The sequence below is a fragment of the Periplaneta americana genome, chromosome 8, assembly GCF_040183065.1.
Source record: "Periplaneta americana isolate PAMFEO1 chromosome 8, P.americana_PAMFEO1_priV1, whole genome shotgun sequence".
NCBI classification, from domain to species: domain Eukaryota; kingdom Metazoa; phylum Arthropoda; class Insecta; order Blattodea; family Blattidae; genus Periplaneta; species Periplaneta americana.
In genome coordinates, this window is record NC_091124.1 from 108,189,319 (window position 1) to 108,212,132 (window position 22,814).

Here is a 22,814-nt window from a genome sequence, read left to right on the forward strand (position 1 = left end):
AAGGCATTTATTCTTGAAACTGGTCTTTCCATCTGGTTCTCGGCCATCCTATATCCCGTCTTCCATTCGGTTTATAAAAGAAAGCTTGCTGCAGTAGTCTGTCAGGGGACATTCGATTGACATGCTCTTGCCAGTTCTTTTGGTATTGAATTGCCTCTTGCATTATACTACTTCTTATACCCAGTACAGTTCTTATGTCTGCACTTCTAACTCTGTCTCTTAGAGATACACCTAATAGCCGTCTCATAAATCTTATTTCTGAGCTTTCAATTTTATTTTTGTCTTTTTTTTTTCTTCATTATCCAGGTTTCACTACTATAAAGTAGCATTGATTTCGATACTATATTATGCAATCTGAGTTTGACCTCCTTCCTCATTGAATTTTCTACATATCTGTTAATACATCCATTTATTGAATTGTATTTTATTACATTGTTGTCTAGATCTTGGTTCAAATTATATAAATAGGTCGCATCTCAGATATTTAAAATTATTCAGCTCTTCTATTACCGGTAACTGGTCTTTTATAACAATTTTAGCTCTTCTATTGTATTTTCCTTCCATAGCCATTACTTTGGTTTTATTGATAGAGATTTTCATATTAAAGGTTTCCTAAACTTTATTTAGTTTTGTTACATTCTCTTGCAGATCATTTTCAGATTCGGCCAACAAAACCTGGTCGTCAGCAAATAGTAAGGTATTTATTGATTTATTTAATATTGTGACAGCCACATCGAGACTCTTATCACACGTCCCACAAGAGGGCAGGTCGCGCGAGAGTCGGTATGGACTCCACGGAGCACTGGGGAGTGGCGTGCGGCGTGGAGAGGAGAGGAGGCGACATGCTGTTCTGCAGACGTGACAAAGGGAGAGGGGGAAGTAAAGCAGCCAGTGACTAAGGGGGAGAAATCCAGAGAATTCGAGGTGCCATCTTCTGGACATCCGTCGAAATTTCTAGCATCGTACTTTCTCGTAACTATGGTTTGGTTATAAAATACGACATGCGAGTGAACTAGTGCAGTGTGTTGTTATAGTCAGTGGACAGCAAGCCAGCCAGCCTTGTGTAGCAGCAAAGCCAGCTTCGAGACCGGAGTTCGACTTGAGTGTGTCCGCAGCTGTGCGAGCGTCCGAAGTCCTGAGTTCGAGTGCAGTGGACCGCAGCTGGGGGACCTGAGTTCGAAGTTCAGTGGACTGTCTCTGAAGGTCTTGGGTTCGAGATACTGTGAACTTGAGTGACTGAGCTAGAAGAACTAGCCAAGGCAAACGAACTGTGAACTGACATTTCTGCTTTGTAAATAGTGCTTTGTGAACATTAGTTAAGATTAACAGTTCATTGTTTTTCTCAATAATTCAAGTAAATTGTCATTGTCGTCGTCTGTGGAGTGCGATAACGAATACTGTGTTACTGTGTGGAGTGGAAATCCCATTGTTGACGGAAGAGTTTAAATTATTGGAAGTGACTATTGTTGAAACAATAAAATTTCATTATTGTTTTATAATAAAAGTTACAATATTAATTTAATGCTTTTAGGGTGTAAAGTTTGCCATTCCTGAATAATTATATATATATATATATATCGAACAATATTGAGGATAGGCCACAGTTCTGTCTGAGACCTTGATTAACTTTAAAAGGAGACCCTTTGTTTATTATTATCTGGGTGTTATCGTATAATGATTTGATGGTAATAATCATACTGTGAGGAACGTCATAATACTGTAGTATTTCCCATAGTTTCTGTCTATCTACTCGATCATATGCTTTTTCATAGTCTTAGAATAGGATAAAACGTGGTAGATTAAATTCTCTTCTTTTTTTATGATTCTACTTAATAATGTAAATACAAAGGTTACATTTATGATTAATGTTGCTCCATCTAAGACCTGTTTTGTGCCACATAGAAAATGAATATTGAACAACTTTAATTTTTTACAAAATTTCTTCCTTTTTTTGTGAAATGACCTAAATGCATTATATCACACATAGTATAACCTTATCAATGCAGTTGTCAAGGAACTGTGGTCTTCAGGTGTAATAAGCAGAACAGCTCTATAGATGGGAAATGATTTGTGAAAGAGAGAAAAAAAAACAATTTAGACACCATCACTCCATGGGAAACATACTTCATTGTGCATTAGATACAATGCAAAACGCAAATAAGAGCTCATTTCATATGAAAAAAATCTTTGATTGTTGTTTGTTGTGTGCTTGTACTACTATTATGAATGATAACGTTTTCAACGCAGTTCAAGGAACTACAGGTAACTTCACTTGATACACCTCGGAGCAACACTAATGTATTTTCGAAGCACATTTACTGTTCTGAGGGCTTCATTTGGTGTGGGGACATTTTCCTCTGCAGATTCAATTTCCTCATCACTGTCTTCATCTATGGCAGTAGTGACAGTATGATCTGCAATCATATCAACACCACGGATTTTTGAGATCACTAGACCATTGTCAACAGACACAAAATCCTCTACTGTCTTCCTCCGACGAGTTTAGTGCTGGGACCTGAGGTATTCTTGCCATCGGTGCGGGGGGTTGCAGGTAGATTCTTTTGTTGCTACAGTCAAGCCAAGCCAAGCAGAGTTGAAGTATTAATCGTCCAAAAATATGCAGTCTTCAGTTTGTAGTAGTGTGACTGTGTGCACGTGTTAGGTACTCTATACACGAGTGAAATGTTTTCAGTATGATTGTACTTCCTTCCAGACTGCCGTTGTCACTGTTCCCTCCCACTCCAGTACCGAGCTAGGCTAGTCGGAACTGCATTCCTCTCAGCACTAAACTCCTCAGAGGATGACAGTAAGTTAACTTCCCTCCCTACTTCTCCTGTACAGAAGCCCAATCCTCGCCATCATTCATTATGAAAGAGGCATTCATTTCACATGTTGTTATGCCAGTTTGCACTGCAAACTTACTACACACTCCACAGTATTCAAAGGGTGGCTAAATTTGACAGAAAGGACAGGAATGTATTGACAGGGAGACTTTTGAGTGTTAAAATTCTTTCATACAAAGGAAAGTACTGGTAACTCTAACTTTCTGTAGTGTCCATGAGCCCATCAGAGAATTTTTTCAGGTAGAGGGTGAAATTTCATTCTTGCACTCGTGGTGGGCAATGACCCTCAGTACAGACACAGCAACATATTTTTTCACCATGCTTTAAAACATTACAAGTTACACAATTTATACAGAAGGTTTTACTCATTTCCAATCCGAAAAGAGTGCTACAAGCAGAATTTGGAAGTGTTACAAGAGGGTAAAATTATGCAGGATTATTATATAAAATGTCCAAGGATCGTATGAAAAGAGCATTACAAGCAGAAGTGTATTAACGAGGTTTTACTGTAGTTGTATTTAGATATATCTGATGCAATCAGTGACTCACTGAAAACATATTGTAGGGTCCAAAACAGTGGAACTTCAATTAGTCTCAGACTCCATTTTCACAGATGAGTCTGCTGCTGTTGCCATAATGAAGAGTGTGGAGTTTTATTGGGGTCACCAGTTGTAGGAATAATATTAAAATATACATTACTGTTTCCAGAAAAATGTAAAATTGAGAACTGACTTTTTCAAAACATACAAAACGAAGCAACTAACAGAATAACATAATCACAGTAATAAGTGATGATGATGATGGAGAACTGTTAGGATGTCACAGGCCTACCTACAGAAAACCATTGTGTTGCCTGGATCACGGGCTTGCACAACACAAGTTATAAACTCAAAATGTATTGACCGGAATTTTAACCATATGTAGCCTTTAATAAATATGAGTAAACATGGTATGTCATACTTAATTTTGTTTTTTTTTTAAGTTAATTATATAGGCCTATGTAGCCTTTAATAAAATGTAAGGAAACACGTACCAGAACGGGTAGAAGAGAAAGTGATGTTACTTCCTTTAGTTCAGTGGTTCATCACCGAGTGGCGCTAGCTCTGTTTCCTGTGCCCAGTTTCAGGATCACTATTCGAGTGAATGCAAAAGGGTTTTAAAAATAACCTATTAGATAAGAATGTATTGTAGAGTACTTTGTTACAATATTTTACTTGTTTAAAAACATGACATGAAACTATAGTTTTTTATACACAAGAAAGAATATAATATAATAAAGGGGACACTTTATTTTCACCAATAATTTTTATCTATTATTTAATCTTTATTTTCACCACTAGTTTTTATCTACTATTTAGTCATTAGTTACAGTTGTATCTGGTTTATATGTAAATCAGGGAAACAAGAAATATTACGTGCAACTTATACTCATAAATTAAGCTTCGATATTATATCTATGCTAATGTAAGTTTTGATCTTTTGAAATACCTTAGTTATTTTGTGTTTTGTAAAATTAAAACAATTTATTAGCACTGTATTAAGTAGCTGTATGCTACTTATTGGAGAATATTAAATTAAAGACTTTTCCATGAGATCTATTACTTCCTCATATGCTCGATTAGAAACTTATGATGTGGAAACATAATAAACAAATGTAATAAGATTGTAAACCAGATTAAGTTCTAGCCTAGATGCAAAGTAGAATTATACTGTACTTTTGTTACAGAAATAACTTTACGTTAATTACGACTAAAGTGCTATTATTAAAAATAAAATAATTAATAACACTGTTCTACAAAAAAAAATGAAATTCATTTTTCTGGGTATAACATTCTTGATTAACATGGAAATTTACCTCCTGAATTCAAATCTATAATTAGTTTCTCTGTGTCACGCATAGTTTTCAAGTTATATGGAATTTCATTTTTTAAATAATTTTCATTTCCACGCTATGTATTTATGTAGGCAAAATATGTAACTATTAATATTTTAGTCACTTACAAAATTATTTACAAACATTTTATGCACTATAAAACAAAAAATATATACAAGCCTTAATATAATAATTATATTGTATGGAAAAACTTATTTATGGTTAGAAAATATAAATAAAATACACTTTTCCCTAAGAATTTAAAAATCTGATCTTTTTCTCCTGTGTTCAATTTTGCAGTCTCTAATAATGTTCCAGCAGTAGTCATCAAGCATCGCAGGCATCCATTTCCCTTCATGGACATTATATCTTTATGGAACCTTTCACCATGTTCGTCGGAGACATCACTGCAGCTCTCAGGAAAATGATGAGTATGAGAATCTTTGAAATACATTTTTAAAGACATGTGACATCCTGGATCTCCATTTGTTGCACCAATTCTTCGAAGTCGTTAACTCTTTTTCTTCCCAGAAAATTTTGCGTTACATTCTTGAAACAAGACCACGCTCTTCTTTCTTTTGGTGCAAGGCATTGTTCAAAATCTGAATCCTTCTGAAGGTCTCTAATTCGGGGACTCACAAACACGCCCTCTTTTATTTTTGCTGCAGAAAAACGAGGAAACGTTTTTTAAAAGTACATAAATCCTCTTCCAGATGTGTCCATGGCCTTAAGAAATTGAAGGGCTCGGTGCAATAAGGTGCTAACCCTCACTTTTGTGAAAATTGAGATTTATACACAAACATACGTGGAATAATATTGTGCACTTTCTATCAAAAGATGGCTCTGGTATAAGTATAAATTTCGCAGCAGCATACGCATATCCTTTTTCTAATCAATGTTAAGAGCCATTTGTTTTGAGCAATAAGGCGCTAACCTATACCAAGTTGGAAGGAGAAAGTAGCCAAATGAACAGATTCTAAAAAAATAAGTTAATTGAAACGATGACGTGAGCAACTACACTGATGATAGCATCGACGACCCAGATTATATTATATCTGACTGGAAATGAAGGCACATCGGAAGAGGTAAGGATTATTTTAATTTCTCATTATTAAAATAGTATTGAGAGATGACACCTTCTTGCATCAAAGTTAAACGTTATAAAAGTTATATATATATATATATATATATATATATATATATATATTTTTATTTTACTCCACTGTTTCAGTGTGAATTAAACATATCAAGGGAACCTGAGATCAGTCACATCAAATTCCCTCCAAACAGGAAAAGAAAGCGTCACCATCAAGACTGGGAACATTTTAAAAACAAGAGAAGGAAAAATAAAGGACAACAATATACTTCACTATTCAACAAAGAAAAGAAGTTATTCAAACTAGAGCGATCGTGATTTTGTTCGCATGCACTAGAGTTGTATTCTCGGAGATATTGTTCCACCGTTTATACTACAGAAGACTGATCATATACAGGGTGTATCAAAAGGTCAGGTCAATCCTTAAGGAGGTGATTCAGGATCTTATTTGCAACAAAAAATCCTAATACACTATTTCAATATTCATCCCCGTTTCCGAGTTACATGAATATCACGTACCTTATCTATCCCCATTTGATTCCACACCCCAATGGACAATGGACCTGTCTGCTTGAGAGAAGGTAGGCTAATTGTCAGTTGTCTAGAGCAGATACTCAAAATGTTCCCCTCTTGCACGAACACATGCTTCAGCACGCCGTCTGACTTCTCGCTGCTCATTATGCAATCCGTGCTGGTGTATCTCCATTGCAGCAGTGTTAATCTTTGCAACGAGATCTTCCCTGCTTGCTGTCTCCGTTTGTATCTCTGGGGCTGCAAGAAGAAGAAAGTGTATCACAGCCCCAGAGAAAGAAGTTCAATGGTGTTAAGTCTGGGGACCGGGCTGGCCAGGCAACTATGGTATCCACTATATGGTACTCCACCACATTTCAGACTTCCAGTACGCCAATGGTTAGATCACCATTTTCGAGGTAGATGGATTGAAAGTGGTGGTCCCATTGCCTGGCCGGCCCAGTTCCCAGACCTAACACCATTGGACTTCTTTCTCTGGGGCTCCATGAAGGAGAAAATGCACCAAACGAAGATAGCAAGCAGGGAAGAGCTCATTGCAAAGATTAACACGACTGCAATGGAGATACACCAGCACGGATTGGATAATGTGCAGCGAGCGGTCAGATGGCGTGCTGAAGTGTGTATTCGTGCAAAAGGGGGAAATTTTGAGCATCTGCTCTAGACTACTGACAATTAACCTGCCTTCTCTCAAGCAGACAGGTCCATTAGGTGTGGAATCAAATGAGGATAGATACGGTACGTGATATTCGTGTAACTCGGAAACGGGGATGAATATTGAAAAAATGTATTAGGGGTTTTGTTGCAAATAGGGTCCTGAATCACCTCCTTAAGGCTTGACCTGACCTTTTGATACACCCTGTATAAGCTTAAATGCTAATAGAAAAAATAAGTTTACAGTAACGAAGATGTATCTGTTGGACTTCAAAAATTTTCGTCCATTGACTTATTCAATACTGAAGAAAATAGTTTCAGATTCAAAGAAACCTCTCCAATTTTCAAATGCCTCTTTGTTTAAGATTGGCTCAGCTTTACCAGGCTTTTTAGAGGTTGGTTACACTTACCAGCATGAACAGTCATTACATTCAGTACACTCTCAAGAAATGGGGTCGTCATAGTTCAACAATTTCAATTTGTGATTTAAAACTTAAATATTCAACACAACTTCCTATAGAGAGTCGAAAATTAGCAGATGTAATGTTATTTCTGGAATAGATCCCACCAGTACATCATGTTTTCTACAGGAATCTCGTTACTCATGGTACTGCGGTGAAGAACATTAACCTGAAACTGTGGATATACTTGATGATATATAGTGCATGGTAAAATTGAATTGTTGTAATGCCATTTAAATTTCGGCCAGTGTATGGGACCAGTGCCCACTCAGCATCGTGATGCACAAGGGGAGCTGCGATAGGTAGCGAAATCTGATTACGGGATCACCGTGCTAACGACACGATACCTGCATTCTGGTTGGATGATCGTCCACCTCTGCTACGGCATGTGGATGTGAGGTCAGCAGCCGGCTGGACGATCATGGTCCTTCATGGACTGTCGTGCCTCGGATTATTAATATTATTATTATTATTATTATTATAAGAAAATCTTGTTGTAAACACAGTATAATACAACGTAAATTAGAATGTCTAAGTGTAGAGGACAAAATCAGATATTATTAATTATAATTCTAATTTAGTTAGGTTGTAGGTATAAGTGTTTAGAATAAATTTATGTTTGTAATTCATTCGTAATCCCTCTCAAAGCAGTGTCCAACCATCTGGTGCAATAAGGTGCTAACCCACATAGACATCCCCGATTATTAAATATGCCTGTAATATAGGTCTTCCAAATTCGGTAAAATGTTTCAAAATTACATAAATGTAACTTAAGAGTCACAGCTTCACATTGAAGGCAGTTTCAGCATTTAAATTTCAATATTTGGAATTATGCCTTTTTCTAAACTTTAAAATGCTCATATCTCAGAAGTAACTACGTGTGGGTTAACACCTTATTGCACCGAGCCCTTCAATTGTTTAATAAGGCCTAGCTTGATGTGAAGAGGAGACAGCAGAGCATCTTCACTGGCTACCAATTTCTCATTCATTATATTTTTCCTCCACCTTTCCACTTAAGTACAGGCCAAATCTCTCTTTTATAATGGAAATTCCTATCGCAACTATCCCACTCACATAGAAAACATCCATATTTGGTGTAGCCTTGTTGGATACCTAATAGCATGGCAACTATTTTCAAATCACCACATATTTTCCACTTATGCTCATTATATTTTGATTCATCTCAGCATACTCGTATTTTTCAAAATATCATATGACGCTTTAGTCATACTTAAATAGGCAACTGGGACAGAAGGTATTATGTTCCCATTGTGGAGGAGAACTCCCTTTAGACTGTATTTTGAGGCATCTATAAAAAATCTCCACTCCTGTGGCTCGTATTTGAAGTTCAAAGTATTCATTAGGGCACAAACATCATTGCAGAATGTCATCATGAATTGAATTGTGCATATGCAGAGACAATATTTCATATAAACAAACAATACTCACTTCCTCTAACAAGAATTTCAGGTTAAACTCAAGATTTCTCTCTCTCTCTCTGTTAGAATATGTCTATTTTACTTCTATGATTTAAGAGGTTTCTGTAAAAGAGAAATATGTAAAGTTTTACATATTTTATATACCACAAATGTCGGAATATTATGGTTAAAAATGAATATTTACTTACATGATAAGGAATGTCTCCACTATCCAAATAATGCCAGTTTAACTCAATTTTAAATCCTGTGACAAAGACTTGATTATTAACATAAAATTTTACTAGCAACAGGAATGCCACAATTTGAAAATGAAAACCAATGAAGAACAAAAGTAACTGTAGGCAACTGCTGTTAAGCAAAGTTCACCATCTTCATCACAAACTTAAAATGTCAGTTAAATGAGACTTATATTGTCGTATAACTAAAAAACTGTGTCTGATAGCGAATTTCTGTTTTCAGATTTGAATTTTCCATATAAAAATCCTTTGGAATCACATATTTTCATATAAGAAAAATGACCCTTGTAGAACAGTGTAATTAAACATGTATATTTAACGAAGTAAAAGCTAGGTGCTTGGATTCAATTAGGAGTTCACAATTAGCACTTGAATACAGCACATTTTTTAACTGGCACATAGACTTAAAAATGTTCAGATATAGAAAGTCTATGGTAATCATCAAAAGATAATCATTTTCTAATTCCAAAATGTCGCTCTAGAGGATAATAGTTAAATTTTTTCTGTCAGAATATATTTAAATCTGTTATCCCACAAGAATTAATATATTTTGTGAGTGCTCTGAATTGTCACTCTAAATAATTCAAGGGTTCTTTCTTAGGGAAACATGTTCTTTGTATTGTCAATTATGTGTAATATATTTTCTAAAATCTGTAATGCTAGGATCCTTTGTACAGGACAAAAGGTTCAGGGTATCTGCAAGGTCGTTCATTCATCTTCGAATTCTTTTGTATTTTCACTTCCCTCGAACCCATCACAGTTTATGACTCTAAAAAAGTATAGATTTTGAAAAACTCACACTAAACAGCTGAAATGCTGGTCTGGGGTTCATTCACTGGAAAGAATTACGGTCAATGTAACTAGACATAATTTTGGGCATTCAGGTATGGCGTAATGGCACATAAATGCACACAAGCGCAAGATTAGCTAAGGTGTTCTTCTGATTTTCGGGTGTCACATCCAATTATTTTTTTACTCGGATATTTGAATGGCTGCCTAGAATAACGTTGTAAGTCCGTTTTTGACCAAACTGAGTTTTCAGTTGAAAAATGTTATATCTCACATCTTGCATCATGTGCTGCCATCATCTTGCTGATATTCACACTATTTCGAGAGTTGTAGTATTTTGATTGTGTTGCTGAGCTGAATAACTTCGTAACGCAAATAAAATGGCGGAAATTCATACTTGTAGCATGTCACATGGGTAGAGGTTATTGTCAATGCAAGCCATTTGAGGTTGTTCATATGCAACAAGAATACTTTAGGGATATAGGCCTAGCAGAGCAAACAATAAAGAAGGATCCAGACCTCAAGATAATAACAGCTGCTTGGTTTCAGTTAATTCTGACGATCCTGTCTCTGAAAATGCGGAAATTCCATGATATATTATGTTACCATGGACAGTGTATTCTAAAAAAAACAGGTGTGCAAAAAATAAGACAGTAAATCATATTTCACAAGATAATTTATCTCGTCTTTATGATGGCCCTTTTTCAATCACAAAAGAGAAAAAAAATAATCTGATGGCTATGTCAAGTTTTCTTTCTCTTGGTCATGGTTACTCTGAATTCTACCATGACCTAATAACAGAATAAAGAAAAAAAGGACTCTTGTGTGTGTAATATTGATATTGTATGCCTAAACAAATAATCTAAGTTGTGTAATTTGTTTCAAGTTCTTATGATATAAGACAATGGACAATATTTAAGTTTCTTTGCTTTACAACGTTGTTCTTCTGGACCGACATAGAATGTTTTTCTACTGTAAATGTTCGAAAAGTTGTGTTATTCGGAAGATGAAGGCAATACATATATATAAATGGTGTGAATACTTACTGAAGTATTAATACAGATCTCACACTGTCATATTTTGTAATATTTAACAATGTTAGCATGAAATAAGCATAGTTTTAATTTCCTGACAAACTGCAAAAACTGACTTACGTTATTCTAGGCAGCCATTAATTTAACGATGCTGTATCAACTACGGGTTATTTAGCGTCAATGGAATTGGTCATAGCCAGATGGTATTTGGTAAAGGTACATTGTTATGAGAAAGGATTGATGTCCTCTTGGTTGGATATTTTCTCTTCTTTTCTTTTTTTAAGATATTGGGAAAATATGTATTATGGCATACGGTTTTGGTTGCCAGTTCTTGCGTGGAATTCCTACCTCTTTAACGGCAATAATAAATTTATCAGCTCTTACAATCCAAACCGCAGAAAAATGGATATCACAGATATAAGAAGGAGCATACAGTTTTCTGTCTTCGTGGAATTGCTCTACACCACTTCTGAAAAATAGTCTAGTCTTTGGGTGAATAAAAGAAACATTTCTTCCTTACACATTATACAATTGGATTTACATCAAGAACAAAACAATTAGGCTTATTACTACTCACTCACATAAACGGCACAATAAAATCACCCGAACACCACAAGAAATATCTCCATAATTCCATAGCAGAACGAGTTCTACCGGCTCTGTCCACAGTATTAAGAGGAAAACTGGAGTCTTAGAATGATCGCCACGCCAATGTTTTGCTCAGTTGCCATGGTGACACTAAGGGGTTTAAAAGTCCCATTAGACCCTTGCGTGAGTTACCACACTTTCTATTCTAAACACTCTGCATGTACCATAAAGCGAGAGTAATTATGTATTTAAAAAATAATATGGCTTGTTATGAATGAGAACAAGTAACAATTCCATCCAATGGAAAAAACCGACAAAAACTAATAAAGCACAGGATGGCTTAAACCTGGAATTTACTACTTTTTTTCTCCCCAGTCCAGACGAAAAAACTGTGCCAACCCTGGTTTAACCTGAAAATTGAATTCTGCATTTAGATATATAACGAATCATGCTGATAAAACAAACCTAGGCCTCCTGTATTGAAATCTTATAAATTTTTATGAACAGAATGCTTTGAAAAATCAGCATAGCATCTGTAAGTTTAACACTTATTTATGTAACAAGGCATGCAAAAAGTACCTTGGGCCAAACTTGAATACAGGTAACCACCACTTTATCTGTTATAATCCTATACCAAGTTTCGTGACAAGTTTAAAGAAAGTTTCATAATTCATAAGGGGTTGGCTAAGTAACAGGCAGAAATCTATAACAGGGAGTCTCGAGTTATCTGACAGGTAGCAGTGATTTCATTACATTTCTAGTGTGTTGCAATGATCCTTATCCATCATGGTATCATAAATATTGAATCTAAGTAAGAAAGATTACTTACTTAAGGAAAGTATCTAAAGTAAATTAACTGCCACTTACATTCTTCGAAGTCGATCTACTACGTTCAGATGTAGGCCTATCACCGCTACCACGTCTGCAAATAGAATGTTAATCAAAATTAATAATGACTAGCAAGTCTGGGTCATTCCATGTCAAATCAACCAAAAAAGAATTGATTTTGGAATGTGACATCATGGATCTTGTTAATTTTTTGTGTATTTGTGCGATACCGTAAGATATTTAAAAATTATTATTTTTTAATTCCTACTATTTATGATATTAACTTTTTAAAATTGTCTAAAAACCCCATAATTTCCTAACCACCATATACTTAAATGTCAGTTATTAGAAAACCATGTTAATTACAGATCTGGGACAGGTGTCATTTTAAAGTTTATGAATAGGACTTTCATTTGATACATAACATGACATCATTGTAGATTTTTTTCAAAATTCAGTCCTCAATTTTTTTGAGTTTTCACAAAAACGGAACCTTTTGATTTTTTTTTAATTTACACTTAAAGATACATGTCTTCTAGCTATTCAGTCCAAATTTTAAGGTGATATCTCTGTGATGTCATACAAAACTTGAATTTTCTTCTTATCAGTGCACTTCATGTAGATTATAGTTGAAAAAGGTCAAGACATGTCACTTGGATAACAGTACACTTGAAAAGGAAATTCATGCTGAGGATGTAGAGCTTTCGGACAAATATGTGTACCCAGTTGTAGCTTTAAGCCACTTAAATGCCTCTTTAACCTCCTTGGTAGGCTATATCTCCGAGTTATAAGAATTATTGCAAACAAAAGATGGAGAAGTTTAAAGGGACCTACAAGGAGTCATAGTTTACTTATGGAGATGATTCAGATGGGGAAAATCATCACAGTTACCATTTAGAAATGATTCAGCAACTGAAAGAAAAATTTGAAAAATCAAACAAAAATGAAAGCTCATGGTTTTAACAGTTTTACCTGTAAGAAAATTGAACATAAATTTGAAGTAACAACATTCCAAGGGAGGCAAAAAAAAAAAAAAAAAAAAAAAAACATTGTGTGCACATGCTGAGCACATCAGAATGTAAAGCTCATGATTGATGGTACCAATTTAAAGAAAATAATCCTGCAAGGAAATGATATTCCTTTATAAAGTCATACAAACATTGCTTATAACGAATGTGTAATCCTTCAGCAAAAAAATGCTTCATGGATGACTATGATTCATGTCCTAGCACTGATGATTTCATGGAAGCCTTATTAACAAGCCTTGAAGAAGAAATGATTGATAAGATCACCTACAAGCAGTGGATTTCAATGGACCTGAATTCATTTGGAACTATTTGTAAGTCCGCAGAGGATTTTGTGGAAGGGTTTTCAGCCAAGCTAATCACATTGAATAAGCACGATTTCATTGCTAAACAGCAATCTTTCTTTCTTTCTTCTTTTTTTTCAGAGAAGAAAATTGCACTTTGCCCTAATGAAGTAGTGGTGACATGTCATTTTGTTGAGAACTATTGACATTCTATTTGGACTGAGTAGGCCATGCATGGTATCTTCGTTTTGTGGTCTGTATTTCACTATTTTAACTATGTTAGTGCAGTGTGTTTATTAGAAGATTTCTAACATCTACAATTACTAGGAGTGATTTTAATGCATGCATATTGATTTAACTATAATTTTTCATCCTATACAAAGAAACTGACTTTGTTTTCAATGCGGTTTTTTCTCCATTTCGTATATTAACTTCTTGTGTATCACTGAATTTTATTCTTAACTCTTTTCATAACCTACAATTCTATACTATATGTTATGGCATCTGTTTCCACTACATCTACTATGGCAGATACCGTTTCTGAAATTCCTTCAACCTTAACAGGTAATCTTCATTCATTTATATGTAACTTATGTGGGAAATAGTTTACAAAACGTGGACTAAATATTCATATAGCTCGTAATGACAATCTTACAATGTCTGTTGACATTAACCTCCATGATACTTCCTCTTCATTCAAAAGTAACACTCAAGACTCAGAAGCTAAAATTTTTAATGGCGGGGGAGGGGGGGGGGAGAGGGAATAGACTCAGAAGAATCGATTTCAAACTCTACATGCCCTCACTGTGATAAATCATTTTGTCGTATCAGTAGTCATACATCTTGTGCCCATCCTGATGTATATAGACAAAATATTTCAACAAAATATGACCTGAGTCCTACAATTCCAAAAGTTAATGATTACTTGAGTCAAGATAGTTCATCTCTTAAAAATGAAAAGGGCTTAAAATTTTGGTAACAACAGTTTTTAAAAATATCTAATGAATTTAAAGATGGCAATAAGTTAAATTTGATGAAAATAAGTTTGATGAACTTATACATAGTTTCCTTATATTTCTACGGAATGTACAGCTCAATGTAAAGGACCTGGACACTCAGCTGTCAAGTACTTTCGAGCACGGAAAGCCAAGAAACTCAATCAGCAACAATCCTACACGTCGTGATAAACGTTTTCGAGAAAAGAAAAAACAACAATATAATTATGTAGTCGTTCAACATTATTATTTCAGACGTAAGAAGGTAGTTCAATCTATAATGCATGATAAAGAGGCAATACAAAATTCCCATTTCTAGTATTTATGAATTTTATTCTGAAACATTAGGAACAGAAAATATTACCACTTTTGATAACTACACTTCCCCTGAGACTGATGGTATAAATGATTTTCACCATTTTATATCAATTGAAGACATACAGCATGCCATGAAAGGAATGAATGTTGATACGTCATCTAGTCCTGATCGGATATTAAAAAGAAATTGCCAACATAATGCTTGCTTGGAATTATGTTCCCAAATCCTTTAGAAGAGGCCATAGACCTATTATCTTAATTCATAAATCTGGAGATCCGACTATAATTACTAATTGACGCCCATAACTATTTTCTCTATGTTATGCAAAATTACTGAAAGGGCTTTAGAAAGAAAAATTCAATCTTTTCTTGAACTATCTTTTCAACAAAGAGGATTTGTAAGAACTCCGGGAACATTTATTAATTCTTCACTGGTTAACAGCTGTCTTCATGGCTCTAAATTAAAGAAGAAAGACTGTTGTACCACATTTTTGGACATTTTCAGTGTTTGATAATATTGCACATCAAAAAATTGAACAGTCTATTAATTCGACCTCTGTTTCTCAGGAAATGAAATCCCTAATAAAATCTCTCTTAACTAATAACTCTATCTTCATTGAATTAGATGCAGCTACCTGTACAAAAGACATCCCTGTTCGTAGAGGAGTTGCTCAAGGATCACTTTTATCACCCTTCTGTTCAATGTGGCTATTGATTTCAATTTTAAGGAATTAAATGACCCTGAATATGCCTTTCAATTTGGTTATCACACTGCCGCAGCTTAACAGCTCTAGAATTTGCTGATGATATTGCCCTCATATCAAATAATATTGAATCAGCTATGTTTCTAATTGGTTAACAAGAAAATGCTGCAAAAGAATCATACTAGAAGGGCAGTAGAAGAATATCGTGAAGCCAGAAGAGAAGAGAAGAAAAGAAAGTGCATAAAAAGAAGAAACGAGAATATGCTCAGGCAAGACTGGTAGAACTGGAACAGTTAAGGGATATGAACGAGACCAGAGCCTTCTTCAAAAAATTAAATAACATGCGGAAAGATTTCCAACCCAGAGCAACAATGTGTAAGGATAAAAAGGGTGTTATTTTAGGTGATGACAAATTAATACTTGAAAGATGGGCTCAACATTTTGATGAGTTATGGAACGTTGAAACCTTTGGTAATCTGGATGGAGGGAATGATGTGGATTCTTCTGAAGCACATGATATAGAGGTAATAGGACCTACTATCAGTGAAGTGGAATGGGGGGTAGAAAAACTAAAAAATAAGGCACCCGGTTTGAATCTTATTCTAGCTGAGTTGGTGAAGCATGCAGGCTCAGAGTTCATTAAACACTTGCATCAATTGATGATTAGGATATGGACAGAAGAAACTATACCTGAGGAATGAAGTTTAAGTGTTATTTGCCCCATACATAAGAAGGGGGATACTATGGTATGCTCAAATTATAGAGGAATTAGCCTGTTGTGTAACTGCATATAAAATCTTTTCCAATATTTTATTTGATAGACTTGTCCCATTTGTAGAGGACACTATTGGTGATTATCACTGTGGATTCTGTCAGGGTAGATCCACTAACGATCAAATTTTTACAATACGACAGTTACTTGAAAAGTGCAACGAGTTTGGAATCGAGACTCATCATCTTTTTGTTGACTTTCGAGCAGCCTATGACACCATAAATAGAGAAAGACTCTATGCTGCAATAGAGGATCCCTAAAAAATTGATCTCTCTAGTGAAAGCTACGATGACAAATACCAAGTGCATAGTTAAAATTCAAAACATGATGTCTAACCCTGTTTCTACTAGGTGTGGCGTCCGACAAGGAGATTCACTAGCTTGTCTCCTTTTTAATATAGCACTGGAGAAAGTCATGAGGGATTCACGTATTAATACTAGGGAACTATTTTCTATAAGTCAATTCAGGTGCTGGCTTACGCTGATGACTTAGATATCATAGGAAGAAGTCAGGCAGCAATGAAAGATGCCTTTATTAAGCTGGAAAAGGCAGCAAGGAGGATGCATTTACAAATTAATGAAGAAAAAACAAAGTATATGCCAGTCACGAGAGCTAATATGAATGGACCCCCTTACCTGGAAATAGGCTCTTTTAAATTTGAAACTGTCCATAGTTTTATCTATCTTGGCTCTGAAATTAACAACAAAAATAATGTTAGTTCTGAAATAAAAAAACGAATATTATCTGCCAATAGATGCTTTTATGGTCTTAGAAGACATATGAAATCTCAAATATATTTAGGAGTACAAAAATTATGATGTATAAAACTCTTATAAGGTCTGTACTATCTTACGCATCTGAGACTTTGCCATTGTCGAAGTCAGATGCGACATTATTATGTACATTTGAAAGAAAGATTCTTAGACAAATCTTTGGACCAGTTAGAGAAAACGGAACATGGAGAAGAAATATAATTTCGAACTGTACAGATTATATATGAGCTGGATATTGTTAAATCCATAAAAATAAGAAGATTGGATTGGGCCGGGCATGTTGTGAGAATGCAAGATGATAGAGTTGCGAAGAGAGTTTTTAAATTTATTCCGATGGAAAGGAGGAAGGTTGGGAGACCGAGATTGAGATGGGAAGACTGTGTGATGGATGACATCACGACTTTGGGTGTTAGAAATTGGAGAAGTTTGGCATTGGATTGGGAGGAATGGCGAAAACTTCTGAAGAAGGCCAGGGCCCATGAAGGGCTGTCGTGCCATTGATGATGATGATGATGTTTCTAATTGACACTACTAATCAACAGTGGCGGTTCTAGATGCTTAAAACGGGGGGGGGGGGGCGGACTGGAACAGAAAGCAAGTGCAAGAAAAATTTAAAGACTGGCCAAAGTGCATGCAGACAAAAAACATGAAATTATAATTTCGCACTTATTCACAGAAACTCCTACATTTCGCATTTTGTATTAATTTCACATTTTATCGCGGATTGGAAAATCACCGTAAGGTATGAAATTTCCTCTCTAAGGCACAATTACAGGATTATGTAGCATTTGGAAACTTTTCACATTTATTGCAACTGCGAAAATCATCATCTCTAATAATTACTAACAACAAATATTCTTGGGATCAAAAAGACCTGAGATAAGTAGCATGAAATTCCAGAGCAGCTAAGTTGTGAGGGTTAATAAGTTGTAAAATTTCAACATAAATCACTTTATTATTATCTATCATTATCGTCATCCAAAACAGTTTCAAATGACCTCTAAGCCCAATGACTTGCCGAGCACAAAGTAATGTGACACGGGCCATTGTTGCCACAGATGACTGTGAGCGGTTACACAATATGTCATCTTTGTGTTTCTTACTTAGCTTTGGAATCACTGTGTCGCTACGTTCACTTTCCAGAAAACTGCTTCATTTTACTATTGAAGATTTATGACATTTAGTATCAACATGCTTTGCAAGTTTTTCTCCCATTTTTTTCCAATTGCAAAATCCAGATTTAGTGAAAACATGTTCAGCATTGCTTGAATCAGATTGAACGAAATGGCAGCAAGGAAAACAGAAAACTGCAAATTTGTGCTTAGAGTATTCAATGAATTTATACCTATCAAATCATTTACTATTAAAACTTCTGTTCTTATTACACAATAATGTTTGTTTGTAAACTGACTTACGTGGTTTGCATGGACCATCGTAGATCGATGCATTGATATCAAATGGTTCGTCTAAACAGTAGAAACATTTGCACTCACCTTTATGTCATGGAACTGGGATTGATGCATTTGTAAAACATGGAGGTTTGTCTACATTAGAAACATTTGAACTTGCATTTAAGTCACAAAGTTGGGGGGAGAGTTTAAGATATTTCGGTTCACTGGGTTCACATAAACTTTCATCGCACTTGCGCTTATCATGGGAAAAAAACTCCAAATATTACATGGTTTAGACAAAATGCAACTAATATAAGAACACTACTAGCATAAGCTACTAATCATTTGCTACTGAAAACTGTTGGAAACGACGAAATCTTTCTGCTATTGTTAGAGTAACTGACAGTCGACACTGTCAGATATACCATATTTTGAATACAGACAGCATTGTTGGTTGTATAGAACTAGACTATCTAAAAATCTTTATTGTGGTGTGCATACACTGGATGTACTATGCATGTTAAAAATATTATCTTTAAACTTTATTCCATTTAAATAGTTTTATTATTTTTCAGTCTGTGACTTAACATGCCATGTACAAGGTATAATTCCTTTATATTACATAATTAACGTTTTCGTCCCTCTTATTGCGACATCATCAGATATATTTATTACTTTACATTTTCAATATGTTAACCTCATTTTAACTCTTGCGTAACAATCAAATATCAATGTCAATAAGGTTAAAATTAAAACTTAAAATTAAGAGTTAAAATATAAAATACAAATATTTTAAATATATTACAAGTCTTCACCTACTTATTTGCAATCTTTTGAAATATTTTGTGATTAAAATGCAAATATGCTATGTTAATGTACATGAAGACTCGTTTACAAATCATGTACATGATACGACTTGTTTTATATCATATAGACTCTGTTGTATATTGTACTTGTTGTTGTATGTGAACATTGTGTTATGGTATTGTTTTATAGTTAAGAGTGTGTTAGCTCTCATAAGTTAGTCTCAAATGTAATTTAGATTAACAAATGTATAATAATTCTTCCAATTTAGTAAGCACATCAACATCAACTTATAACTAACATCAAACTTTATAATACTAACTTATGAGAGCTAACACATTCACAACTATAAAACAATATCATAACACAATGTTAATATACAACAGAATCTATATGATATAAAACAAGCCATATATTATATACCATGATTTGTAAATGAGTCTTCATGTACATTAACTCAGCATATTTGCATTTTAATCACAAACTATTCAAAAGACTGCAAATAAGTAGGTGAAGACTTGTAATATATTTCAAATACACTCGCTGGCACTTTGAAGAATTTTGTTTTCGTTAAAATTTTAAGGGACTATTTAATTTTGTGGTGTTTCTTTTTATAAAGAAATGTTTTCAACACACTCTGGTAAGTGTGTGGTGAATGTGGTCCGAATTAATCAACTCTTAGGGATAATTTTCCCTTCCATTAACTTTTATGGTTTTATAATGCTCCCTTTTAACGTTCCTTACCCCTAATAAAGCGTCCACACCTGTGGAGTAACGGTCAGCGTGTCTGGCCACAAAACCAGGTAGCCCGGATTCAATTCCAGGTCAGGGCAAGTTACCTGGTTGAGGTTTTTTCCGGGGTTTTCCTTCAATCCAATATGAGCAAATGCTGGGTAACTTTCGGTGTTGGATCCCGATTCATTTCACCGACATTATCACCTTCATCTCATACAGACGCTAAATAACCTCAGATGTTGATAAAGCGTCGTAATATAACCTACTAACCTAATAAAGCTTTAAAGTTACTGTAAACATCTGATAAAATGTTCTTTGTAAATTCAGGGGAGTTCCATGCCATCTTATTCAGTTTCTGCTCAATCCTTATTTAGTCAAAATGCCTCTAAGTAGAGAAAATGTTGTATGCATAATCGCCTTAGTTGAAGACAGTCGCAGTCTTCAGTTTGCAGCCCGTGCTGTAGGAGCATCTTATGGAAGTGTCCAGTGGGCCATGGAACGTTATCGTGAATGTGGAACATGCGAAAGGAGGCTTGGATCTGGATGTCGAGGATTACGAATGCCAGAGACGACTGATTTCTTGTCCTCCAAATCTTGAGATACCGAAGAACAACAGCAGTTCAGGCGAGAAATCGTCTAGAGGCCACAAGAAATGTCTGTGTGAGTGAGAGAACCGTGAGGCAGACTTCTTACTTCAAAAAGGCCCGCTACAGGCCCACTATTAACAGGGTAGCATCGGAGAAGACGACTTGAGTTCACGATGCAGCATCTAAACTGGACCATTCAGGACTGGAGCATGGTGCTTTATACAGATGAGAGCCTCTTTTGTCTGATGTCTCCAGATGGGCGAGAAAGAGTGTGGAGGAGACCTGGAGAGCGATTCTCGCCCGTAACTCGCTCCCAAACGGCACCATTTGGGGGAAGCTCTATGCTGGTATGGGGGGGGGGGGTATAAACATTGAAGCCTGTACCGAGCTTGTGATACTTGATGACGGTTCCCTCACTGCACACTGCTATGTAGAATAAATCCTGGGGGATCATTTTGTACCATTTGCACAATTTACAGGCGACCATTTCATTTTAATGAAAGACAATGCTTGTCCACACATCGCCCTTATTGTCACATGTTACTTACAAGAAGTCGGGATTCAAACTCTGGACTGGCCAGCAAGGAGCCCTGACTTAAATCCCATCGAGCACGTGTGAGATATGACTGTCAGAAGACTTCGGTCTCAGAATATCGACACCCTGGCTGAACTGAGGGCACAAGTGGTGGTAGAATGGAACAATCTTCCTCAAGAAGCAATTAGGAACCTAGTGGTCAGTGTACCTCAATGCCTCCAAGAGGTCATCATTGCCAGAGGAGTTTACTAAAACATTTTTTGACAGTGTACATCAGTGGAAATGCTAAAATTGAATACAGTGAAAGAAATTCAAATGACTAAAAATAACAATTATAAAAATTGCAAAATGTCATAATAAAGTGAATGTGAGATAAAGTTTGAAAGTGCATTTAGTGTTTATCATGTAAGGAACATGATGTTTGATTAGTATTATAAGTATAATTCATTATTTAGGACACAAGACTAACATTATAGGCCTATTCAATAAAACGAAATTTTTCAAAGTGATCCACTTTTTTTTTTTTTTGCCGCCGAGTGTATTTGTATTTTATATTTTAACTCTTAATTTTTAAGTTTAAATTTAACCTTATAGACATTGATATTTGATTGTTACGCAAGAATTAAAATTAAGTTAACATTTTGAAAATGTAAGATAATAAATGTATCTAATGTTGTCGCAATAAGAGCAATGAAAACATTTATACAAATAGTTAATTATGTAATATAAAGGAATTGTACCTTGTATATGGCGTGTTAAGTCACAGACTGAAAAATAATAAAACTATTTAATTGTGTTACTAAGACTTATCTGAAAAATCTCTCAAAATGAATTCCAAAATTTATTCCATTTGTTATATTTTTAAATAGAATAAATAAGCTCTATGTTAAAAATAACATAACGTTATCTTAATTCCAAAATCTCGTAACTCACTCAGATGTCGATTTTCACTTTTTGTGCGTTTTTGATAGTATATCCACAGATCCATCTACTGACAAAGCTATGAAGCTTAATTTAAAATACTAGCACTAATGTTGGGCTACTACGAAACCACTTAATTTCTTTCTTTGTGAATACTTTCAAAACGCACAAAAAGTGATAATCGACATTCGAGAGTGTTATGAGGTTTTGGAGTTAAGATAGTGATATATAGAATAAATAAAACTTTAAAATTAAGTTCATTATTCATTAGTTTGCTTTATATCAAGTAAATGAGCAATTTATTCAGCAATAATTAAGGAATTTTATAATAATTATTTCATTAAAACTGGGGGGGGGGTCCGCCCCCCCCCCGGCCCTGGGCTAGAACCGTCTCTGCTAATCAATACTTACATCGAATAGGTCTACAACTTAATGCCTCTAAATCCAAAGCCATTGTTATAGAAAAAGGAAATCTAAAAACATCCGACATTACAACAAGAAATGGTTTGAATATAGTGTCAACAAATATCAATGACACCATTAAATGTTTAGGGGACACATATAAAGATGAAATCATTTTAGATGAAAAAGGCATTATGAA

General features: G+C 35.0%; 1 protein-coding gene and 1 long non-coding RNA gene across 5 annotated transcripts in view; one reads left to right on the forward strand and one right to left on the reverse strand.

The window, feature by feature from the left end:
* Positions 1-22,814, forward strand: part of LOC138704943 (uncharacterized) — a 130,268-nt gene that overhangs the window by 104,330 nt on the left and 3,124 nt on the right. For both annotated transcript variants that reach the window (XR_011333486.1, XR_011333487.1), the window contains exon 2: positions 5,017-5,147. This is a non-coding gene — a long non-coding RNA (uncharacterized lncRNA). The remainder of the gene's footprint in view (positions 1-5,016; positions 5,148-22,814) is intronic.
* Positions 1-22,814, reverse strand: part of LOC138704942 (histone H3-like centromeric protein A) — a 105,074-nt gene that overhangs the window by 70,199 nt on the left and 12,061 nt on the right. For all 3 annotated transcript variants that reach the window (XM_069833394.1, XM_069833392.1, XM_069833393.1), the window contains exons 2-3: positions 12,409-12,463; positions 6,332-6,583 (exon numbers count right to left, since the gene is read on the reverse strand). In XM_069833394.1, coding sequence (XP_069689495.1) covers positions 6,332-6,583; positions 12,409-12,463 — 307 coding nt within the window. The remainder of the gene's footprint in view (positions 1-6,331; positions 6,584-12,408; positions 12,464-22,814) is intronic.